Source organism: Giraffa tippelskirchi, chromosome 7, assembly GCF_054371585.1.
Source record: "Giraffa tippelskirchi isolate mGirTip1 chromosome 7, T2T-mGirTip1v1.2.pri, whole genome shotgun sequence".
In the NCBI taxonomy this organism is placed as follows: domain Eukaryota; kingdom Metazoa; phylum Chordata; class Mammalia; order Artiodactyla; family Giraffidae; genus Giraffa; species Giraffa tippelskirchi.
In genome coordinates, this window is record NC_137281.1 from 6,117,710 (window position 1) to 6,142,769 (window position 25,060).

At 48.0% G+C, this 25,060-nt stretch overlaps 2 protein-coding genes across 4 annotated transcripts; both read left to right on the forward strand.

The window, feature by feature from the left end:
* The first annotated feature begins 337 nt into the window (after nucleotides 1-337).
* KLK14 (kallikrein related peptidase 14) lies at nucleotides 338-4,936 on the forward strand. The gene is made up of 5 exons (XM_081506115.1): nucleotides 338-377; nucleotides 1,474-1,645; nucleotides 3,588-3,841; nucleotides 4,050-4,186; nucleotides 4,781-4,936. The coding sequence occupies exons 1-5, from the start codon at nucleotides 338-340 to the stop codon at nucleotides 4,934-4,936; spliced, it is 759 nt and encodes a 252-aa protein (XP_081362241.1).
* Nucleotides 4,937-15,045: 10,109 nt separating this feature from the next.
* On the forward strand, nucleotides 15,046-23,938 carry LOC145513072 (kallikrein-13-like). Of its 3 annotated transcripts, none has more exons than XM_081508186.1 (5): nucleotides 15,046-15,097; nucleotides 18,170-18,359; nucleotides 18,673-18,941; nucleotides 22,115-22,251; nucleotides 23,750-23,938. In XM_081508186.1, exons 1-5 carry the CDS (start codon nucleotides 15,046-15,048, stop codon nucleotides 23,936-23,938), a joined length of 837 nt encoding a protein of 278 aa, XP_081364312.1. The 3 variants fall into 3 exon arrangements, with proteins under 3 accessions (XP_081364312.1, XP_081364313.1, XP_081364314.1); XM_081508187.1 differs by having other exon boundaries at nucleotides 18,673-18,726; nucleotides 22,119-22,251; XM_081508188.1 differs by lacking the exons at nucleotides 18,170-18,359; nucleotides 18,673-18,941.
* Nucleotides 23,939-25,060: the final 1,122 nt, after the last annotated feature.

A 25,060-nucleotide genomic window follows, 5' to 3' on the forward strand; every position in this document is an offset into this window, starting at 1 on the left:
AGAAGGGTGGAGGAGGGAGCAGGGCCAGCTACTCAGACCAGGGATAAAAGGCCTCGGTGAGTGACAAGGAGGCCAGACACCACCCCTACTCCTCCAGACAGGAGATATCAAGGCAAAACCTGAGCCCTTCTCAGCATCCTCTCCAGCCACCAAGGAGCACCTCCCACCCCAGACCCTGCCCTCCTGGTCTCTGGCCTCTATTCTGTCCCCCAATCCATGTCCCTAAGGGTCTCAGTCTCTAAGAGGCTCTCTCACCTATAATCTCTAGGTCTCTTGCAGCTTCCTTGGCCCTCCCTTTCTCTCTGCATTTGCCAGAATCCAGCCACCAGCCCTCAGAATGTTCCTCCTGCTGATGGCTCTTCAGATCTTGGCTGTAGGTAAGACAGTGGGTGGGCGGGGGGCTGGACTCTGAGAAGAGACGGGGAGATGGGGAAGGGCCCTGGGGACCTGAGATGCTCACCTGGTGAGAAGGGGCAGGGAGTAGTTTGGGGACCATGGTTGAGGAGCAAGCTAGAGGAAGGCCCAGGTTCTAAGTGGTGGAGGTATTAGAATATCGCAGGGTCCAGAGACTTGTAGGAGATAGTGAAGAGTCGGATAAGACTGAGCAACTGAACAACAACATCAAGAGATAGTGAGAAATCAAGGGAGGAATTGAGCAGAACAATCAGGTTTTGACCGAGTCTTATGAGAAAGTACCAGCAGGACACTTGCTGACTCCGTTGTTGTCTAGTCACTCAGTCGTGTCCGACTCTTTGCGACCCCATGGACTGTAGCCCACCAGGCTCCTCTGTCCATGGGATTTCCCAGGCAAGAATACTGGAATGGGTTGCCATTTCCTCCTCCAGGGGATCTTCCCAACACAGGGATTGAACCTTTGTCTCCTAAATGGCAGGCAGATTCTCAACCACTGAGTCACCTGGGAAGCCCTGTTGATTGCGTTAGGGAAGAACTAATCAGAAGTGATGGCAGAAATGATGATGGGGTGGTGGGCTCCTGGCTGGGGAGTGGTGTGGGATGCAGAGTGGGTGTAGGGAGAGGGGGGATTCTGGGGGACCACACAGAGTGAGAAGTCTGGGGAAGGGACAGGGAGCTCCCTGAAGGTGTTGGAGGATTGCTGAGTGGAGCTGTGGCATACTGCATAAAGTGATCATAGAAAGCATTCATGGGAAAGCAGAGTCAGGGGCAGTAGAGTCAGGACCGTGGATGAAGTGGTTCTGGGACCTAATAATAGATGCTATGGAGGTGCCTGGGGGTGAGCAGCTGTCAGAAAACTTTCTGGTTGTGTCAGGACAATACTGGGGGCACTGTTGGGCATATCTCATACAGGGTGGGGTACATAAAGATGGGTGGGTTAAGGATCGGGCAAAATAGGGGGGACTTGTGGGTTCCGGACATCCTAGAGAGCTAGGGGGTGGGTGGAGAGCCTTTGCTTACCTGCTTCGCCCACTCCAGCTCTCCCTTGCCTTCTCCTAGCCCTGGCACAGAACCAAGGTAATGAGAACAAGATAATTGGTGGCTACACATGCAGCCGGGGCTCCCAACCATGGCAGGCAGCCCTCCTGCAAGGCCCCCAGCGTCATTTCCTCTGTGGAGGGTCCCTGCTGTCCAACCAGTGGGTCATCACCGCTGCTCACTGTGCCCGCCCGTGAGTGGTCCCTTCCTGATTCTTCTGCCAAGTGAATTCCAGAGTCTAGCCCTGTGTACAACCCAGGGTACTAGCTGGATCCTAGTTTGGGGTCTAGATAAGAGCCTAGAACCACAGACCCAGAACAGGGAACCCAGCCATAAATCCAGAATCTGCTTTTAGATTCTAAAAGCAGATCAACTGTTTAGAAACCATGCTCACGTGCTCGGTCGTTCAGTTGTGTCTGACTCTTTGGGTCTCCGTGGACTGTAACCCGACAGGCTCCTCCATCCATGGGATTTTTCTAGGCAAGAATACTGGAGTGGGTTGCCGTTTCCTCCTCCAGGGGATCTTCCCGACCCAGGGATCAAACCCGCATCTCATACATTGGCAGGTGGATTCTTTACCATTGAGCCACCTGGGAAGCCAGTTGGAACCCATACACCAGCTTAGAGTCCTGCACAGAATCTAGAACCTAACACAAAACCTGACATCCATCCAGAGGCCCTGCTCCACATAGGGACTAAGATTGGTAGTGGTGGTTGAATTCAGGACACAGCTACCTGCAGACACTCAGGACCCCTCTCAGAACACTGCCTGGAATCCAGAGTCAGGTTCAGAACCCACCGTCCAGCCATGAATCTGGAAACCTGCTTGCAGCTCAGAGCATGGGATAAAGACAGAAGCTGGAGCTTGTTCTAGATCAAACATTTAATCCAGAGTCTACAGTCTACAGCTCTTCTTTGAGCAGTCTAGAACCCAGACCTCAACCTGCCCTCTCCATCCCAGAATGAAGACCATAATCTAAAGCTTCATAGAGAGCCCAGAGCCCTTCCCAGATTCTAGACCTAAACCTGGACCCCACACTAGAAGTCAAAGTCCAGACAAAAGCTCACCCAGTGCTCATAAACCAGATCGAATGCCATAAACTGAAGTTCAGTGTAGAACCGAGGGCCCAGAGTCTAGAACGTAAAGCCCAGAATGGAAGCCAACATCTAGAACCTGGGATCCTGACCATAGTCTGCAGCTCCTTCTAGAACCCAGAGCCCAGAGGTCAAAGGCTCAGACCAGAATCTTGAACCAAGAATCCAGATTATCACCTGTAATTTGATCTAAAGCAGAACCCAACCTAATAGCAAGAATGCAGGCTGATGTTTAGAACCCTGAGTCCAGCTGGACCACAGAGCTCAAACCACCGTCTACAACCCACGTCATAAACCAGAGCTTCATCAAGAACCAAGAACTCAACCTAGAAACCAGAGCTCACACCTCTAGCATCTAGATTTAATCTAGAATGCAACTCCTAGCTTCAGGTCAAAAGTTCAGGATGTCTAGAGCCCAGAGGCCAGGCTGGAACTGCAATGGAGCCTCCCTGACACCTACTCCAGAAGATCAATTTGATTTAGAGCCTAGAGCCACAGCTCAGAGCCTCACTTTGGAACACAGAGTATTGACCCAGGCACATACCCTAGGGCAGAGCCAGCAACCCCCAAACCTCAGAAGGAAAAGCACAGCCCACCAGGGGTAGGTGAGGCTATAAGACTGGGCCCAGAGAGAACGTCCAGGCTGGGGGAAGGGGTCCAAGATTCCAGGCAACACTCTGCCTGCAGTTAGAGGGAGGGTTTTGTGTGTGTGTGTGCTCAGCCATGTCCAGCTCTTTGTGAACCTGGACTGGAGCCTGCCAGGCCCCTCTGTCCATGGGGATTCTCCAGGCAAGAATACTGGAGTGTGTTGCCATGCCCTCCTCCAGGGGATCTTCCCGACCCAGGGATGGAGCCCGCATCTCTGGTGTCTCCTGCATTGGCAGGGTGATTCTTTACCACTGAGCCACCTGGGAAGCCCAGGGGGAGGGTCGTCGGCCTGGAGGAAAACTCGTCCCCAGGGGAGGAAGCATCACTGGAGGGTGGGGCGGGGTCTCCAGGTCACATCCTGAGCAGCACCACCCTTGGGGGTCACGGGCCAGGATCCTTCGAGTCGCCCTGGGCAAGCACAACCTGAAGATCTGGGAGGCCACACAGCAGGTGCTGCGTGTGGCCCGCCAGGTGCCACACCCCCAGTACAACTCTCGGACCAACGACAATGACTTGATGCTGCTGCAGCTGGAGCGGCCTGCTCGGCTGAGGCCGAGGGTGCGGCCCATCTCCGTGGCCAGCTCCTGCGCCCGCGCAGGCTCCTCCTGCCTTGTGTCGGGCTGGGGCACCATCTCCAGTCCTGTTGGTGAGGGGTCCTGCGTCGGGAACAAGGGGCTGGGGTCTGGAGCCCTGGGTCTGAGGGAGGAGGGGCTGGGGGTCTGGAGCCCCGGGTCTGAGGGAGGAGGGGCTGGGGGTCCGGAGCCCTGGGTCTGAGGGAGGAGGGTCTCAGGCCCAGACTTCTGGGTCCTATTGGAGAGTAGAGCTCATTTTAACACCTCAATGCCCCCCCTCAGCCAAGTACCCCAACCCTCTGCAATGCGTGAACATCACGATCTTCTCAGATCAGGAGTGTCGGCGGGCCTACTCTGGAGCCATCACCCCAGGCATGGTCTGTGCAGGGGTCCCCGAAGGCGGGAAGGACTCTTGTCAGGTGAGAAAGCCTGGGCAGGGGGCTTGTTTGGGGTTGGGACTTAGGTTCAAGAGGACCTCAGGAGCAGGAAGATCAGGGGAGGCCCCCCTCCCACCCCCAGAGACCGAGAGAGGTTGTCACAGCCAGGCTGCCTCCTAGCTGTTCGCCCTTGGCTATGGACCTAACCTTCTGGGCTTCGGTTTCCTCACCTGTCCCATGGGGGGAGCAGGACTGGGTGGGATGGGATGAGCTCGTCCATGGCAAGAGTGTGGAGCTCCGACCACTGCTGTCATTGCCATCATTATATGTGGGCCCCTGGAAAGCTGTGCTCAGGGTCTCTGGAGGTCTTAATCCATCCCTGAGCAATGGCTCCAGAGACACGTGGTGTGGAAACACATATGCAGTTTTCTAGATGCACAGCTAAGATGAAGAGGAGCCCAAGAGACACAAAGGACAAGGGACCCCAAGCCCAAGGGGCTGAGATCTCCAGAGCCCCTGGCTGGACAGGGGGAAGGGTCTCAGCCCACCCCCCACATCTTTGCCTCTCGGGTTCCCCGTGGCCGTGTCTCTGGCCGTCGGTCCACAGATATCTCCATCTCCGTCTCTCCCCATCAGGGTGACTCTGGGGGACCCCTGGTGTGCGGAGGGCAGCTCCAGGGCCTCGTGTCCTGGGGGATGGAGCGCTGTGCACAGCCCGGTTACCCCGGTGTCTATACCAACCTGTGCAAATACCACACCTGGATCCAGGAAACCATACGGAGAAGATCATAGCCAGTGGGACAGAACATTACCTGCCCACATGCTCCCCAAGACCCTGCCCGTCCAACTCAAGACCCAGGGACCCTAGCCCCCAGCTCCCCCTCCCTCGGAACCCCAGCATCCTGATCCTGACCCCTGGCTCAGAACTCCCCTCTGCCAGAGCAGTTCCTTCAGGGGTTCTCTCTGCACCCCTACATCCCCCTTATCACTATTCAGGGTACCCCTAAGACACCAGAGCAGGAGCAGGAACACAAAGGCATTGAACTGGCACCATATTCTGAAGAGGACAATTTTCAAAGCTCTCAGTGTCTCTAAAACCAGATAAATACTACTAATAAAAATTTAACAATCCTACAAGGACCTACTGTATATCACAGGGGACTCTGCTCAATGTTATGTGGCAGCCTGGATGGGAGGGGAGTTTGGGAGAGCATGGATACATGTATATAGTGTGGCTGAGTCCCTTCACTGTTCACCTGAAATTATCACCACATTGCTTGTTAATCAGCTATGCCTGCACGCTCAGCCGCTCTGTCGTGTCCGACTCTTTGTGATCCTTTGGACTGTAGCCCTCCAGGCTCCTCTGTCCATGGCAAGAATACTGCAGTGGGTTGCCATTTCTCCTCCAGGGAATCTTCCCAACCCAGGGATTGAACCCGAGTCTCCTACATTGGCTGGCGGATTCTTTACTCGCTGAGCCACCAGGGAACCCCTAACTGGCTATACCCCAATACAAAACAAAAAGCTTAAAGAAATTTTTTTAACAATCATTCATCCATTCATTTAATGCACTCAACAGACATGCATAGGGGTCCAGTCATGGCCAGCCAGGAGCCAGGTTCTGAGGCGCATGGTGTCCTCTGGAGATCCGCCCCCTCACCATCCACTGTACCTGGTGTGGTGGAAGAAGACGCCCCAGCCTTGCAGTGTGACCCCCTGAGCAGGACCGGCCCTCCCCCAGCCTCTTCTCGGGGTCCTGTAAGTAGCGATTTCTGAGGCCCAGGACAGGCAGGGCAAAGACCGACCTTGTTTCCTGGGAAAACACGGTGCAAATGAAGAGGTCCTCTTTTTCCTAATCAGATGTTAGGTGAGGAGAGTTGAGTTAATCACACCATTGAGTTCAGGTCCTGAACTCATTTTCTTTACTTATTTCTATTTGTCACCCCTGACTCTGGATGCCCTCCTTCCCCACAGGCACCAGCCCAGCTGGCCCGCGATAACGTGCCTCCTTGGCACACATTGGTTGTCACATCATGTTGCTTCTAATTTGCACAACATCGTTGTGCTATGAATCTCATTCTCTTTCTTATTTTCATTCAAGAACCGCTATTTATTGGGCACCTACTATGCACCAGGCATGGTTCTAGGTACTGGACGTAGGCCCATGAACAAGCCGGACGAATGCAAACGCTTCTCATGACAGAGCTTACATCCTAGCAGGAGGTGCCAGACAAGAAGCAGTAAACGTCATTTAAAAGTAGAGAGTCGCTAGGAATAAAAAGGTCATTAAACCTGGGCTGGGTGGCAGGCCCTGTATGCATGCCAGAGCCAGCTCATACCAGCCCATAAGAGCCTCTTGGCAAATTTTCAGGGATTTGGAGGGCTGGTTGCTCAACACAGCCATAAAAGAAAATTAAATTACAGAAACTCACAATTAAATAATGTACACTTTTGAAAAGTCAATACTCAAAATGCATCAATTCCTAATTATCATTACTGGTATGTATGCTTCAAGGCTATTTATGTCTGTCATGTTATGTTTGTAACGGTGAACATCTGGACATGTGTGTGTGCCAAGTCACTTCAGTCATGCCCCACTCCTTTCAATCCCGTAGCCCACCAGGCTCGTCTGTCCATGGGATTCTCCAGGCTAGAATACTGGAGTGGGTTGCCATGCCCTCCTCCAAGGGATCTTCCTGATCCAGGGATCAAGCCCGCGTCTCTTCTGTCTCCTGATTTAGCAGGCGGGTTCTTGACCACTAGTGCCACCTGGGAAGCCCCAAGCATCTGGGCAGCCCTTCCCGATTCCATGTCCATCTTCTCAAGGTTCTGGGCTCAGATACTGCAGAACTCAGATACAGTAGAAGGCTGCATGGCCACATGTGTCCACCTGTTCGGCCATGGGGGACAACCCAGGATCAGAGAGTTCTGAGGGGCAGCCTGGGACCTGCCTGGCTACAACAGCTCATAAGATTGCTGGGGGAGAATGTAGTCAACACTTTACAAAAACTGTAAAGGCAGCATTAAAATTGTGAGTCAGGACTTCCCTAGTGGTGCAGCGGATAAGAATCCTCCTGCTGATGCAAGGGACACAGGTTTCATCCCTGATCCGGGAAGATTCCCCATGCTGGGGGGCAACTAAGCCCATGTATGACAACCACTGAAGTCCACGTGCCTAGAGCCTATGCTAGGCAACAAGAGAAGCCACTGCAATGAGAAACAGGGGCACCAAAACAAAGAGGAGCCCCCACTCGGACGCAACTAGAGAAAAGCCCTCTCAGTAACGGAGACCCAGCACAGCTAAAAATAAATAAATATTGGAAAAGAAAGAAGTCAGAGTCTTGGACTCCATTCCAGACCAACTGAACCAGAATCTCCATTATAACAAGATCCCCCGCCCGAGCCACCAACCCCCCAACTCCCGCAATCCAGGGGATTCAATGCTTATTAGTTTGAGAAGCACCACTCATGGTATACACCCACCGTGTTTAATGAACCAGTTCCCCAGTGATGGACACCCAGGCAATAGTGCAATGACTATTATGGGGCAGGCCCCTTATATATCTACAGAAGGCTTCTCTGGAATACTCACAAAAGCAGGATCACTAGACCAAAAGTCTTACTCTTCAATTTCACCAAGTACGGGCAAGCTTTTGCCCAGATAAGAAGGATTCCTATCTCACCACACCCTCAAAAATGCCTGCAGTTCGTTCACTCATCCAGCAAGTATTCATTGAGTCCTATTACGTGCCAGTTACTGCTCTAGGAACAAAGCACACAATGCTGTTGCCCTCGGGGAACTCACTTCTGGGGAGGGGCAAACAAGGGACAGATAAATAAGTACAGCATGAAATATTGGGGATTTCCTGGTGGTCCAATGGCTGGGACTCGGCACTTTCAATGCTGGGGCCCAGGTTCCATCCCTGTCCTGGAAGCAAGATCCTGCAAGCCTCATAGAGTGGCCAAAAAAAAAAAAAAAATATATATATATATATATATATACACACACACACACATATTATGGATGGGAGTAAGTGCTTTGGAGAAAAGTAAGGCAGGGTAGGCAGAGTAAGGTAGAGTTAGCTTCCCTGGTGGCTCAGAGAGTTAAGAATCTGCCCGCAATACGGGAGACATGGGTTCGATCCCTGGGTCAGGAAGATCCTCTGGAGAAGGAAATGGCAACCCACTCCAGTGTTCTTGCCTGGAGAATTCCACGGACAGAGGAGCCTGGCAGGCTACAGTCCATGGGATCGCAAAGACTCGGACAAGACTGAGCCACTAACCCTTTCACTTTCAAGGCAGAGTGAAGGGATAGATAAGGCAGAGAACGTCAGAGGACTGTTATAATTGTAAGTGGGTCATGCACTGAGTGGTTAGTTCAGCAGGACTGTTGTTTACCTTATAAAGAAAAGTTTGGCTTTTGTCCAGTCTCTGGGAGATAACCTCTAAGCCCTTGGAATATTCTGCCTAATAACAGTGTCTTTCTTTACCTGGGGGCCTTGGGCCACGTCAGATAGTCTATCTTAGTAAGGCGATCCGTGGTGGAGGTCTGGGGGCATGTTGGACCTGCAGAGGGGCTGAAGACTAAAGCTAGCCGTGCAGGCCGGCAGCCATGTGCCTACGTGACCAACACCCAGCAAACACATAGACACCAAGGTTCAGGTGGGCTTTCCTGGTGGGCCATACTCTGTATGTGCTGTCACACGTTGTTGTTGGGCAACGTAAGCACTGTCTGTCTACACGACTCCCGGGGAAAGGGCAGTCGGAAGCGCACGCCTGGTCAGCCCTGGACTTGGCCCCGTGCGCCATTTTGTCTCTCTGGAATAAACCAACATCCTGAGTAGAGGAGCTTGTCTGAGTTCTGTGAGTCCTCCTTAGCAATTCCTGGACCTCGACTCAGGGATCTCCAGCTACAGCAATGAAGGAAGTCTTCATGGAAGATGGCAAGAAGGGAAGTCAGGCAGACATCTGGTGGGGAAGAGGGCTCCAGGAGTGGGAACTGAACTACTGAAGTGCTTTTCTGTTATTTATTATTTCTGGCTGTGCTGAGTCTTCGTTGCTGCGCACAGGCTTTCTCTAGCTGTGACCAACGGGCTTCTCATTGCGGTGGCTTCTCGTGTTGCCGCAGAATGGACTCTAGAGCATACAGCCTTCAGTCGTTGTGGCCCACGGGCTTAGTTGCTCCATGGCATGTGGAATCATCCCAGACCAGGGATCGAACCCACGTCCCCCAAGTTGGCAGACAGATTCTCAACCACTGGACCACCAGGGAAGTCCTTAACTACTAACGTCTGAGATGGGATTGTGTGTGGCATGGGAAGGGTGGGAGAAGAGGAAGGGGTAAGTGATATTGGAGGACTATTGGGAGCCTTCCAGAGCCTTCTCGGCCACCATGAGGAAACCTGCACTCTGAATGAGGTGAGAGGCACTGCAGGCTGTTGAGAAGAGGAGCGACCTGCCCCGACTTACATCTTTAAAGGGTCGTGCTGGCGGCTCTGTGCGGTAAACAGAGTGTAGGCAGACAGGGTCGAAAACATGGAGACCAGATAAGAAAGTTGTGACAATCCCGGTGAGAGATGAGGGTGGCTGGGAGGGACCAGGGTGGTGAGGATGAAAAGTGTTGAGAAATGGTCTCGATTCTGGATCTGTTTCGAAGCGGGCAGGGTTTGGTAGCAAAACAGACGCGTGGCCCGGGAAGAAAGAAATTCAAGGGCAAGACTGAGGTCATCGCGGAGGGGTGGAACGGACGAAGAGACTCTTTAATGAAAAGACTGGGACTCTGAAAGGAGCTCATCTGGAACGAGAGAGGGGTGGAGGTCAGGAGCTTGGTTTCGAGGGTGAATTTGTTGAGTAGGCAGTTGGACGTGAAGTGGGGAATTTAAGAGCAAGGTCTGGCTGGAGACATGAAACGTGGGAGTCGTCAGAATGTCGATGGTATTTAAAGCCACGATGAGATCACCAAGGGAGTGAGCGTAGACAGAGGAAAAGAAGAGGGGCAGATGCTTGATCATGTAGAGGTTCATGAGAAATAAACAGCACCAGGCACGGAGGAGAAGCAGTCAATGAGTTAAGAGAAGGGCCAGGACGGGGTAGTGCCTCAGAAGTCGAGGAAAGACTTCGAGGGAGCAGGAAGTGATCCGCTCGTTAAATGCTGCCAATGAATCAAGTAAGATGAACCCCAAAGAGCCAGCCACTGGCTTCAGTAACACAGACATCACTGGTGCCCGTCAAAGGGCCACAGTTGGTAAAGTTTAGCAGGGGAGGAAGCCTGCTGGGAGTGGGCTCAAGAGAACAGAAGAGAAATGCCAGATAGGACCTGTAGCCAACGTTTTAGAGAGTTGCAGACAAGGGGAGCCAAAACTAGGAGGAGAGCATGAAGGCTGAGAGCAGGGTTTTGTTTTTTTTTTTAATTCTTTTCCATGGAACATGGGAGAAATTGTAGCGTGTTCGTATGATAATGGGGAAGGGAAAAAATTGATGATGCCATCGAGGGAGCAGAGAACTGCTGGCTGGAACAGTGTCCTCGAGGAGGTGAGAGGGGATGGGGTACCTGGCGCAGGTGGAGGGGTCTGTCTTAGAAGGGCGTGAAGATTGTTCATCCATAGAAATGGGAGAGGAAGCGGAGGATACGGGCGCAGAAGTAGGTAGATAGCAAGACTGACGCTTCTAGTTTTTGCTGTTTCGATGGATGAAAAGCGGTATTTCGTTGCTGTGGAGAAAGATGGTGACCAGGGCCAACATCCTTAATAACATGGATCCAGCTCTAAAGAAAGAGTTCATGCGCCTGAATTTCTTGGGCATCTTTCTCTCCAAAAGCCCAAGTCTGGTTTCTCCCCAGGCGCCTCTCTGTCTTTCTCCCTCTTAAATGTCTTGCCTTGTCTTTGTCTCTCCTTGCATTTCCTCTGCCCTCTCCCATCCACCTTGTTTTCCTATCTGTGTATTCTCCGTGTCCTTCTCTGCCTCCCCTTCCCTTAACGTTTGCACCGGGGCCTCTGCTCCAGGCCTGGGTGTGGGGCCAACTTTCTCGCCCCAGCCAGCACTTCCAACCAGAACTTCCAGTTCCTGCTTGACAAATAATCCCATTTTGAAGCCAAGCGAGGGTGGGGCACCCCCCACCCCCACCCCCACCCCGGGAACCTTGGGCTGCCTCCATCACCAGATTTGCTTATATAACAAGTCACGTTTGTGGCCTTTGGTTCATATCAAACACTGATATAAGCATCTTCAAATATTAACTCATTTACTCCTTCTCTATGAGGCAGGTGCTACTAAGACCACCATTTTACAAATGGGGCCCTGAGTCACAGAGTGGCCAAGTCACTTGAACTCAGCTCTGAACCACTAGGAACACTGTCTCTTTTTCTAGTCCTTTCCTTTTCTTTTTCTAGCCCTTCTCTCTGAGGAGAGAACAGACCCTGATCCACGAGACACCCCTGGATTCGGTCTAATTGGTATGTGCCTTTCAGCAGCTCACTGCCCTCCCTGGGCTCCGGTTCACCCAGTGAGGGGGTGGAATACTCCTAGTCCTTAGTGGGGTCCATGACCTCACTTCAGCAAGAGTCAGCCAATCATAAGCCCTAATGTCAATGTTGCCCTGGTACTCACCCCTCAGCAAATACCAAAACCAGCCACCTCAACTCCAAGTTCCAGCCTTTCCCAGGTGAGAGAGGCTTTTTCTGGAAATGTGAACCCAGGCCACCAGAGGGCACAGGTACCCCAAGTTCCCAGGCAAGCCTGTCACCTCACTTAACCCGACATCTTCCCTCCTGGCACTCACCCTGAACCCAAACTGATTGAAAAAGAGTGAACTCGGGGACTTCCCTGGTGGTCCAGTGGTTAAGACTCTGTGCTTCCAAAGCGGGGGACGCAGGTTTGATCCCTGGTCAGGGAACTAAGAGCCCAGTGCAACAACAACAAAAAAGGTGGTGGTTGGGGGGAGGGAGGTACTGAACTCAGTCTCTACTCTGGGCCCATTCCTGGGAGGTGGGCTAATTCCAAGGTGGGGAAGGACAGTGACCTCTCTGTCACCTTGAGAGGCATTCACAGCTATGACCCAGCCCACTCCCATCAAAACCTGATCCCAATACAGACATGTCGAGTGCTTATCAGTGTCAATGCACAACACCAGCTCAACTGTGTTCCAACACCTCCACATCCAAACACTCAGTCTTGGCCTCATCTCCAGCCCCAACCCAACTGCATTCCATCAATAACATTACTCCCAGATCCCTCCCATCTACAACTCAATCCTATCCCCCAAACCAACTCCAACCCCACCCTCACCCCAGGTCCATTCTCTTCCCCAAACTCGCCTGCTATCATCAGACCCCCCCCACCCCCAACTACACCCCCCACCATCCTAAACCTGACCACAAAATTTTCTTCCTAGTGTAGGGAAAATTTGTGAAATGCTTTAGGATGGACCCAATGATACCATCAACGGAACACTAGACGAGTTATGATTGGATGGGATCTCAACTTCTTTTACTGTCTGAGCTACTTTACCACCCTGTGAATGAAACAGTTGATAGCAGTGCAAATAATTCTCGTCCATAACCGAGGGAATGACTTTTGTCAGATGGAAGTACAATTCCCTCCTGTCCATATAGAATAGGGCTTCCCAGGTGATTCAGTGGTAGAGAATCCGCCTGCCAATGCAGGAGACGCGGGTTCCATCCCTGGGTTGGGAAGATCCCCTGGAGAAGGAAATGGCAGCTCACTCCACTTTCTTGCCTGGGAAAGCCCATGGACAGGCGGGCCTGGTGGGCTACGGTCCATAGGGTGGCAGAAAGTTGGACACGACTTAGCGACCAGACAACTACAACACAGCATAAGCCACTTTTGCATCTGTTTGTTAGCTCATTTCAGCACTTCTTTTTGCCTAGATGTGTGTGGTTCTTTGTAACACCTTGCTAGCTCCATCACTTATTAATGAATCCAAATAACATCTTTGACACATGTTCATTTTATAGATGCAGGAGTGTCATGATTAGATTCTCTCTTTTCAAAAAAAATCTTTTCACACTAGATTTGACCCTTATATACAAATCTTTAATCTCTCAATATGGGTCACACCAGTTTTGAAATGAAGGCTTACTCCATCCAACTCAGTTCCTTATCCCCATGACACCACCGCTGTCTCTCTTTCCAGACTTCATCTGATCCCCATCCCTGGCTTTCTTTCAAATTCTGACCCCACCTGGTCCTCTCTAATCCCTAATCCTGCCTCCTCCACCCCTTGGGATTAGCTCACGGGATCCACCCAGGCCCAGTTCCAGGAGACACCTTCTCATCCCTCAAACACGTAAAACACAGGCTCTTCCTCCTTCCTCTTCCCCCTCATCCAGCCCCCAGATCCCCCAGAGCTCTGATTCCTGCTTCTCCCTCCCCACCTACGCCCCACGGACGGCCTCATCCCTGCTCCTAAAAGGCCATTTATCCAAAATGTTGCTTTCCCAGATCCAACCCCTGCCCACATCCAATCTAAGTTGACTTGCTATCCACCTATCTGAAGATTCCCTTCTTGTGTCTGATTCGGAGAGAGGGGCAGGGTAGGGTAAATTTCGGCATCCCTGTGTTTTCCAGAAGAAAAAGGACTGGAGATGGAGTTGGAGGTGGCTGGAGTTCTCAGAACTGGAACTTAGACGTGTTGAGTTTGACGTGGAGAAATAAACTTGAGAATGGCTGTGGAAGGGGATGGATCTGAGGGATGGGCTGATGCTAAGTGTGGAGAATGGTTAAAATTAGGTCGGGAGGTGGGAAGAGGATGGAAAATGGCCCGGAACTGATGTATATTAAGAATATGGGTAGGGTTGGGTGGGAGAGACTTCCCTGGTGGTCCAGTGGCACAGAGGAACTTGGCAGGTTACAGTCCATGGGGTCACAAAGAGTCGGACACGACTGAGCGACTGAACAGCAACAAGGTTGGAGGGGAGATAAGAAAGTGGGATGGAAAAATGGGTTGATGTTGGAGAGGACCCCTCGGGGATGTAAGGTGGACGTGGGGAAGGAACTGGGCTCTTCCCTTCCCTCCCAGATGGATCCTGCTGCCTGAAAATTCACGGTGGGTTCAACTTGGGCGGAACCAGATCTGGGTCCTAGCTTGTCCTGGGAGCTCCGCCCCGCTGAGAAGGGCCAAGCCCAGGCTGGGGGTGCCGGGAGACAGCCTGCTGAGCCACTGGGGGTGGAGAAGGGAAGGCCAGCAACAGGGAAACGCTGAAGGCGCTGGGGGAGGGAGTTCAGGGGTTAAAAGCCATGGGTCCAGGCTGAAGTTGGAGGCAGCTGACAGCAGAAGTCACCCGGGGCCGACCCAGGTAGGGTTTGCCTGAGGCAGGGGCAGGAGCATTGGGAGGGAGGAGGGTCTGAGAGCGAGGGAGACAGCTGAGTCAAGGAGATGGAGGCAGAGGCCAGATGCAGGGTTCCAGAGGTTTGAGAGGTGAAGCAGCGGAAAGATAAGATGCTCAGTTGTAGACCAGGCATCTGAGAGAGGAGAAGGCGCCTGCAGAGGGTAGAGAGGGGCAGGAGAGTGCACCAAGGATCCAGCTGGCTGGAGGGCTGGGGTGGAGGGACTGACCACCCAGGGTGAAGGGCAGTGAGAGCTGCAGCCCGGAGGGAGGGATGTGCAAGCTGCCCCTCCCATCTCATTAGCATTGCCGGGACCCTCACCTCCACCCTCCAACACACACCAAGAATGGAACTGGGAGATGGGGGTCGGCGCAGATTCCAGGGTCAAGGTTTTCAGAGTAAAAGGGAGGACACGCAAGACTGGGAAACCCGCAGAGCAGAGCGGGCAGGGAGTATCCAGAGGGTAGGGAGTATCCAGAGATGGGAGTTCTGGCCCGCTCTTACCCCTTTTCAACTTCTCAGGCTCCGCCCTCCCTGTCCCCCACCACAAAGTCACCATGTGGCCCCTGGCTGCCTCGATCTCTTTCCTGATGGTGGCCTGGTCAGGAGGTAAGAATGCAACGCGTGGGGGCGGAGGCGGGGTGGCCACTGCAAACAATGGTAGGAGGTGGGAGGGGCAGGGAGCCCCTGATGAGTGGGGCAGGTCCCTGGGGCGCAGGCGTGCTTCCTGCGTGTCCCTGTGTGACCTGGTGACCCAGCTGGGGTCAGTCCGTGCTCCCCTCCCACCCCAGACCTCTCCCTGGAGTATCCCAGTTCAGATGGGCTCGCCCTGTTGTTAAGCCTTCGAGCCCTAGCACACCAGCCCTTTCACTGACTGTCCTGCTCTGTACGGGAAAGTCCACCCCCAAGACCCTCCCAAGTTCAAGGGTTAGAAGAGATAGACAGGGGTTCAAATCCCTATGCTGCACACTGAGCAAGTAACTTAGCTTCTTTCGTTCATCTGTAACATGGAAACTTTACCACAAAGGGTGGTTGTGAATATTAAAAGATAGAGGGGACTGGGAAGTTAGTCGTTATTACTGACTTGTTGGCTTCCTGGTGGCCCTAGTGGTAAAGAATTCATTCATCTGCCAATGTAGGAGACACAAGGGTTCCATCCCTGGGTGGGGAAGATCCCCTGGAGAAGGGCATGGCAACCCACTCCAGTATTCTTGTCTGGAGAAATCCCATGGACAGAGGAGCCTGGCCGGCTACAGTCCATGGGATCGCAAAGAGTCAGACACGACTGAGCAACTAACACTGTAATGATTGTCAAGGACTAAAGAACAATCTAGAAGGTTCTGGAAGGGCCTGAGACTAGAGACAGACTACTACCAATAAAGCAGTGTGTGTGTTGGTGATGCGAGGTGATGGCTTCAAGGAGCCAACCTGGAAGCCCAGAGATGTAATGGCAGTTCCTGGCCCAGAACTGGGGCCCCCAAAGGACTTGACACCTGAGCTGGGGCCCGAGGGAGGGGGGTCCTCAGGCACCCATCACCACTCTTGGCCTGAAGGCAAGGTGGCTTCTCTCTTGTGGTGACACTCCTAGGACTCTTATATCCCCTCCTGGGTGCCACGCCCCGGAGCTAGGAGCTCCACATGGAGGTCTTGCGGAGCCCTTGACAGCCTGGTGAGGTAGGTGTGCTGTAATTACTCCAGTTTCGTAGCTGAAAACCCCAAGACTCTCAGACAGCAGGGTCCTGCCCCAAAGTCACCAGCAGTGCCTGAGTCAGGACCTTAATCCATGTTGCCCACCCTTTCCTCCACACCCTGGACTTGATGCTCTGGCAAACCATCTTTGGAGTAGAAAATGGCAACCCCTGCCAGTATTCTTTCCTAGAGAATCCCATGGACAGAGGAGCCTGTCGAGCTACAGTCCACGGGGTCGCAAAAGAGTTGAACATAACTGAAAGGACTTAGCACAAACCATCTTTATTATTTTCAACCTAATGGTCTTCATAGGCAACTTTTTTTTTCTTTACTTAGAGCATATTTGAAGTTAATATCACTATTCCAAATGGAAAACAGCATCTTTTGCTATAAATAAAGGTAAAGGAAAAGGGCGACAGAAGATGAGATGTTTGGGTGGCATTGCCGACTCAGTGAACACAAATCTGAGCAAACTCCGGGAGACAGTGAAAGACAGGGAAGCTTGGCGTGCTGCAGTCCATGGGGTCGCAAAGAGTCAGACAGGACCTAGCAACTGAAGGACAACAAAGGAAAAAAATCAGTGCCGCACAATGAACAAAAACAATATTTACTGAATTGGACCAATATTGTTTTCAATTATAATATTTATTAAATTGCCTGCTGATGATAGGCAATTTCCCTTTCTGATCTCCCTCAGTGATAGGCAGTTTCCCTTTCTGACGTCCCCCATAATAGGAAAGGCAGCTGGTTCTACTTAATTTTGGGGTTGCCAGCCGAAGGCAACCTTCTGCTTCCTCCTGATTTGAAAAGGTGAGCTCAGCAAGACAAGAGAGATGTTGAAAGGCATGATGGTTGAGCACCATCACGAAAACTTTCTCCTGGCAAAATCAGGTTTGAAACAGAAGTGATGATGACTCAGTTTCTGAGGGTGCAATTAATAGCTCTCCCTGCTTCCCGAGTGCTTGCTCTGCACCAGGTCCTTTTGTGTCTTGGATGTAGGATCTTATGGAACCTATGACCGTCTGATGAGAGACGAACTATAACTTTCCCTTCTTTACAGCAGAGAAAACTGAGACTTATACCCAGCCAGGAAGTGGCACATTCAGGATTAGACGTCATTTTTTTTTTTTTTAATGGCTTTGCTTATTTTATTTGTTTTGACTGCGCTGGGTCTGGGTTGGTACACTGGGGCTTTCTCCAGGTGTGGCGAGCAGGGGCTACGTTTCCTTGTGGTGCTCAGCTTTCTCAGTGTGGTGGCTTCTCTTGTTGCAGAGACTCGAGAGCATGCAGGCTTCAGTGGTTGCCATACACAGGCTTAGTTGCCCCTCAGCGTGTGGGATCTTCCAGGACCAGGGATCAAACCTGTGTCCCCTTCATTGGTAGGTGGATTCTCAACCACTGGACCACCAGGAAAGCCCCAAGATTAGACCTTCTTTGTCTCTGTCTGGACTGCTGTGCCTCCAAGCTGGGTCTCCTGCATTGCAGGCAGATTCTTTGCCATCTGAGCCACCAGCAAAGTTCCCTTCACAAAGGTTATGAATGGCATTTAAGGTCATGAAGGCACTCAGTAAGTGTGTGTTGAAAGGACGGAGGAATGGATGGATGGATGGATGGATACTGCATAAGTAGATAGGTAGGTCAGGCTCACCTCTACCCCTGGAAATCAATCCCTGTGGTGGACCAAGGGAGAAAATTCAGATGGGAAGAAGTCAGTCTTCTGCTGAAGTATCAGAAGCTTCCTCATCCCACAAACCCTTCTTTTAACCTCCAGTGGAGAGTTTGGCGCTTCTAGAAAAAAGGGACGTCAACCTCTTTGCCCTGGCCGATCTCCACTACATAGAAAATGGCAACGCCCAGAGACCAACAAATGAATCATCAGTTCCTGACCACCCAGAGCAAAACTGTGACTCGCTCCCCAAGCCCAAGAACTGTAACGCCAGGCCTCCTTTCCCTGTGAACCCCAATTCTCTGACATTTTCTCTCCTCCACCAGGCATCTCTCGGGAGTACCCCAAGATTCTCAATGGCACCAATGGGACCAACGGGTTCCTCCCTGGTGGCTACACCTGTACCCCCCACTCTCAGCCCTGGCAGGTAGCCCTACAAGTGCAAGGGCGGCTGCTCTGCGGGGGAGTCCTGGTGCACCCCAGATGGGTCCTCACCGCAGCGCACTGTCTAAAGGAGTACGTGGGGCCTGGGGAAGAGAGGGGTGGGGATGAGACTGTGACCCGGGCGGTGAGTGGGCCGAGCAGAGTTTGAGCATGAGGTTGGAGTTGGGTTGTGATGGGCATGGGATGAGCGTGAGGCTTGGTGGAGATGTGGGGGTGCGAGTATGGACATGGAGTCCCAGCAGAGGATTTGGAGGGAGCTGGAGTCCGGGATGTGGAAGCAAACACCTTTGGAAATAAGGAAGGGGGGTGGGGAAGGATGAGACTGGGGATGGGAACGGAGACGAGTGCCTGGACCCCTCTGACCACCTGCTTCTCGCACCCGCAGAGGGTACAGAGTGTACCTCGGCAAGCATGTCCTGGGGTGTGTGGAGGCTGGACAGCAGGTGAGGGAGGTGGCCCGATCTATCCCCCACCCTCGGTACCAGAGCAGCCCCACCCACCTGAACCATAACCACGACATCATGCTTCTGGAACTGAAGTCCTCCGTGCGGCTCACCAGGCACATCCAGACCCTGCCCCTCTCCCACCACAGCTGCCTGCCTCCCGGCACCTGCTGCCGGGTGTCCGGCTGGGGCACCACCACCAGCCCCCAGGGTACGCACCCGCCGTTGGCCTCAGAGCGGCGGGGGAGACGGGGGCGGAGACGGGAGGGCAGGTCGGAGCAGGAGTCCTTATAGATAAGACCAGATTTATTAGGTATGGGATGATATATAAGGGTATATACATCCTTCATGTAAATATAAAAGTGTAAATACGCAAAAATACAAGTATGAAGTTATATAATGTAACATATAATGTATAGTTTTATATATCCTTTATAGAATATATAAATGCAGCATATATAAATATATAAACATAAATGTATATTTATAAAGAATATGCCAATGTGTGAATATATATCAAGTTATATTTCTATTCTATATTTATAAAGAATATATAAATATAATTGTATATATAAGGTTATATTTATATTCTATATAAAGAATACTTAAATATATGTAAAGTTATAGTTATAAAGAATGTATAAATATAGATGTATAAGTATATATAGTTATATCTATAATCCATATTTATAAAGAATACATGTCTAAATGTATAAATATATATAGCTATATATAATATGTCATATCATGTAAATGATTAGTTATATTTCCTTTATATAAATATGCATAAATTTATGAATATAGAGCTATAGTTACATATGCAATATGCAAATTATATAAAATTATATAATTTATATTTATATAATATATAAATATATACTATAATTTGTATATATTATAATTTATATATTATATATAATGATCTTATATATTATAATTATTATACATATTATATATATATTATAATATCAGTTCAGTTCACTCGCTCAGTCGTGTCCAACTCTTTGCGACCCCGTGAATCGCAGCACGCCAGGCCTCCTTGTCCATCACAAACTCCCAGACTTTACGCAAACTCACGGCCATCGAGTCGGCGATGCCATCCAACCATCTCATCCTCTGTCGTCCCCTTCTCCTCCTGCCACCAATTCTTCCCAGCATCAGGGTCTTTCCAATGAGTCAACTCTTCCCATGAGGTGGACAGAGTATTGGAGTTTCAGCTTCAGCTTCAGTCCTTCCAATGAACACCCAGGACTGATCTCCTTTAAGATGGACTGGTTGGATCTCCTTGCAGTCCAAGGGACTCTCAAGAGTATATTATAATATAATATATTATAATTTATATTATATGTATTTTATATATAATTTATATATAAAGTATATATTATAAATATATAATAATGCATATAATTTATGTATTTTTATATAAATTATATAATTTATATAATTTTAAATTTATATAAATTATATATATTTAATTATATTAATGTAATATACTGTGAGCATATATTATATATATTATTTTATATATTATTTATATATGTTTATATAATTTTATATATAATAATATATAAATATTATACAAATAATATTTGTATAATATATAATTATATATTATAATGTAATTATATATAATATATATTATATAGATATTAAATAGATATTATGTATATTATATATGTATATTATTATATATATTAATATATCATAATATAATTATATATTATCTATTATATCATATTAGATATGTAATATATAATATATAGTGTACATAATATATTATAATATATTTATTATTTTATAATATATTATTTATTATGATATAATAATATATAATAATATAATATAACATAATAATGATATAATAAAACACACAATAATATAATAATATATAATATTAATATAATATATAATATAATATAATAATATTATATAATAGTAATAATATAATGTAATAGTATAACATATAATATATATTTTTATATAATATAATAATATATAACATAATATAATATATAATAATATAATATATAATATATCATATATTAATATATGATATATTAATTATTAATTAATCCATTATTAATATATTATAATATGATATATTATATATAATATATATTTTGTATATTATATATGATATACATTATATAACATATATCATATTATAATATATATAATAGATGGTAATACATAATTATATATACAAAAAATATATAATATATATTAAAAATATATACATGAAATATATAACTATATAAGAATAATATATAATATACAATAATTAATTATACTATACTATAATATTATATATGTACTTATAATATAATATATTATTTATGTAATATATATAACTATTATAATATAATATAGTTATTATATGATATAATTATTGTATTATATGTTGTATATAATATATATTATATTTTAATATAATACATTTAATTATATATTATATATATTTAATTATATGTATTGTACAATATAAATTATATAAATTATATATTTAAATTTATATAAATTATAATTTTATATATAAATTATATAAAATATGTTCCCTTTATATAAATATATAAACTTATAAGTATGTAAAATATATAGTATATAGTATATGTACATATTCTATTTATATGGATATACATAAGGAAACATCTGTAGTTAAATATGTTGTTAAATATGTAAATTATAGAAATTAGATTCATTTCCTAAGCTATAAATGATATATTTATTTAAATACATTTGTATACAAAGAACATATATTATACATAAATATATATTTAAATATATATGTATCATTTATAATTTAGAAACTAAATTTAATATATTGGTTATTAAGTAAAATAAAATATAAATAAATACATCTTTTGGATATAAATATATATATATTGCTATAAATTGAACTCTGTAGAAGCAAGAGCCTTTTGCATATCCTTAGCTGTCCCTAGCTCTCCCCTAGTCTCATTTCCATATCTTTCTTCCCAGCGTGTCCCATCCTTCCCACCACTCTTTCCTACTCTCCCATGTCTCTTTCCATCTCTCCTCTTGCTTGTGTTTTCCCCATCTCCGGTTCTCTCTCATCACCACTGCCTTCCTATCTCTTCCCACCACCTTCCCACGACCTCCCCACTTATGTCTCTTACTGAGATATATTTACTCCTGTACCATTCCTCTCCATCTTTCTCTCTACTTCTCATCCTTTCTTCCAGCTGTCCCTCAACTTCTCTCCTCATTTCTGTCTTCCATCACTTTACCCAAATACATATCCCATCTCTTCTCCCATTTTTGTCTTCCCATCGTTATTTTCTACAAACTTGCTGCCCATCCAGCTTCCACCCCATAACCTGTCCAGAACAGACATCCTTAGACCTTCCTCTCTCTCCTCCTCAGTGAGTTACCCCCAAACCCTCCAATGCGCCAACATCGAGCTTCGCTCAGATGAAGAGTGTCGTCAAGTCTACCCGGGGAAGATCACACCTAACATGCTCTGTGCCGGCACAAAAGAGGGTGGCAAGGACTCCTGTGAGGTGAGGCCAAGGGGGTGGTGGGTTGCCACAAGCCAGGAGGTGGGGATAGATGCTTGAGGGGAAGGATTTACTTCCAGCCTTGGGCAAACCAGTCTTTGCAAGGTGAGATGTCTCTTAACAAAGAGGGTCAAGATAAAAAGAGGGTACCCGTGGCTGGCAAACAGAATTCATCTTAACCCTGGGCTTTGATTGACAGTGGCTACCAAGATCCTTGTGTTGAGATATGTAAATATTGGGACTCCTTTGGTTGTGAGTGACAGAAACCCAGCACAAACTAGCTTAAGCAAAACCCTGGCTTTTGTGACTGAAAAGTCCAAGATGTCTTGTTTCAGGCATGGGTGGATCCAGGTACCCACAAGAGGTTTAAGAGTCTGTTTCTATTTAACTCTCAGCTCTTCTGTTTTGGCTTCATTCTCAGTTAAATTTTCCCCATGCCATAGCATGTTAGCCCCAGCAGCTTTGGTCTTAAATCTTACCCTGTAAGGAACCATCTTTGAAAGAGAGAGCATCTCTTTTTCAGCTGTGTACATAAACACTGAGCATGATTCTCTCACTAGGCTGACTTAGGATATCTGACCCCAGAACAACACGGGTTGGGACTGCATGGGTTCACTTATACATGAAGTTTATTTCAATAGTAAGTACTACAGTAAATACACAATTCAAGGCTCATTGAATCTGCAGATGCATAACCTCAGACACTGAAGAACAGTGTATATAGAGGGCTAATTACAAGTTATAGCGGGAGTTTTACTGTGCAGAGAGTCCATGCCCTTAACCCTTGTGCCATTCAAGGGTCAGCTGTATTGTGTCCTGAGCCACCAGTCTAGCCAGAGCTGTGCGGTTCTCTGATGGACCAAGTCTGAGTCATGTGACTAGCTGTGGGGGCAGACAGAGGCATGGACAAGTTGTATGGATTGAGAGTGGGAGAGAGGGCATTCTCCAAATGAAAAAATCAGGAGGCTGTCATCAAAATAAGGGGAAATGGGTACTACACAGGCAAAAAAAAAAAACAACCTATGCCCAAGAGAAGGGGGGGCTTCTTAAGATTGAGTTTTGGTTTCATGGGAAAGGGTATGATAATGAACGAGTAATATGAGCCTCATCAATTAGTAATGTCTGCCCTGGGCCCAGAGGTAGAAGTGGCATTTCAGGTGTATTGCATACCCTACCAGGAACATTACTGGATTAACTCAATAGTAAGATGATACCAAGGAACCATAAAGCTGAAGCAGGGCTGAGAGGTGGGGAGGGGTACAAGGTGAGATTTGGGGCCAGAGAGCCAAGAACAGGTGTGTGAGGTAAGCCACCACCATTTTAATGGAACTGAAGAACAGAAAAACAGGGAGAGACCCAGAAATATCTGTCTGTCTCTCTGTGTTTGTCAGCTTATCCGTTTCTCTCTCTCACCCTGTCTCCGTATTCCTGTCTCTCTCTGCTTCTATATGTGTCTCTGCCTTTGTTTAGGACACCCTGCCTCTCTCTCTCTCCCACTTAGGGTGACTCCGGGGGTCCCCTGGTCTGTAACGGAACACTTCATGGCATCATCTCCTGGGGAGACTACCCATGTGGGCAGCCCAACCGGCCTGGTGTCTACACCCGAGTTTCTCAGTATGTTCCATGGATCCAAGAAACAATCCGAAAACGGAAAACTTGGCAGCAGAAATGGACAAAGGGCCCACAGTAAAAGTCGGGCTGGCTTTCCTGTCCCCTTACTCGGTTTGCCCACCCCTTCTCTGTCCCTCCCAAAGTGTTCCACTTGAACAAGCAACCTGTGTTCTCCAAACTTCCAATCCCAGCTGACATTGCATGTTTCAAAAGCATTCAGTCATTTTCAGCATCATGCTCTCCCAGACATTTCATCACTGAAAGATCCCAGTCCCCTGAACGTCCCAACGAAGACAACATTCCAGATCTCCCAACTGTTTCAACATAAACCTAGCTCACCGTCTGAATGTGGAATCTGTGGAACACTTGAATGCCTCCATCTGCCCATCTCAACGATAGTCTATGTTCTGTGAACGGAACTTCCTTGACAACATCCTATACCCCTTCAAGTATTTATTCACTGCCAATATTCTAGATCCTTCTATGTTTTGTACTCAAGAGGGTTCTAGACTCCCAAGACATTTCTTCCTGAAAATATTCTCTTGTGTGCAGCATCTTCTGCCCTGACAACATTATGTGCACTTCTGATTCATCACAGCTAACGTTGAAGCCACATGCTAGTTCGTTCATTCAAGCGAACCTGGGGAAATTCCTGGAGACGTTTCTGGGTCTCCCCAGTTGTCCCACTCCTACCTACATTCCATGCTCTGCCAGTATTCCCTGTCTCTGAACCCCCATGCCCATTTGCTATCAATAGCACTCTAAACTCCATGGTGCTGGGTTGACTGCTCCAAGAGGCCTCGATGCCCTTTCATTGCTGTTGTTGTGCAGTTGCTAAGTTATGTCCAACTCTTTGTGACCCCATGGACTGCAGCACTCTAGACTCCTCTGTCCTTCACTGTCTCCTGGAATTTGCTCAAACTCATGTCCATTGAGTCAGTGAAGCTCTCTAACCATCTCATCCTCTGCCCGCCCTCTTCTCCTCTTGCCTTCAATCTTTCCCAACATCAGGGTCTTTTCCAATGAGTCGGACCCTTCGCATCAGGTGGCCAGAGTACTGGAGCTTCAGCTTCAGCATCAGTCCTTCCAGTGAATATTCAGGGTTGATTTCCTTTAGGATCGACTGGTTTGGTCTCCTGACAGTTATTGTCCACCAAATATTCTGTTCTTTTACCCACAATCCTTGTTCATTACCCTGTGC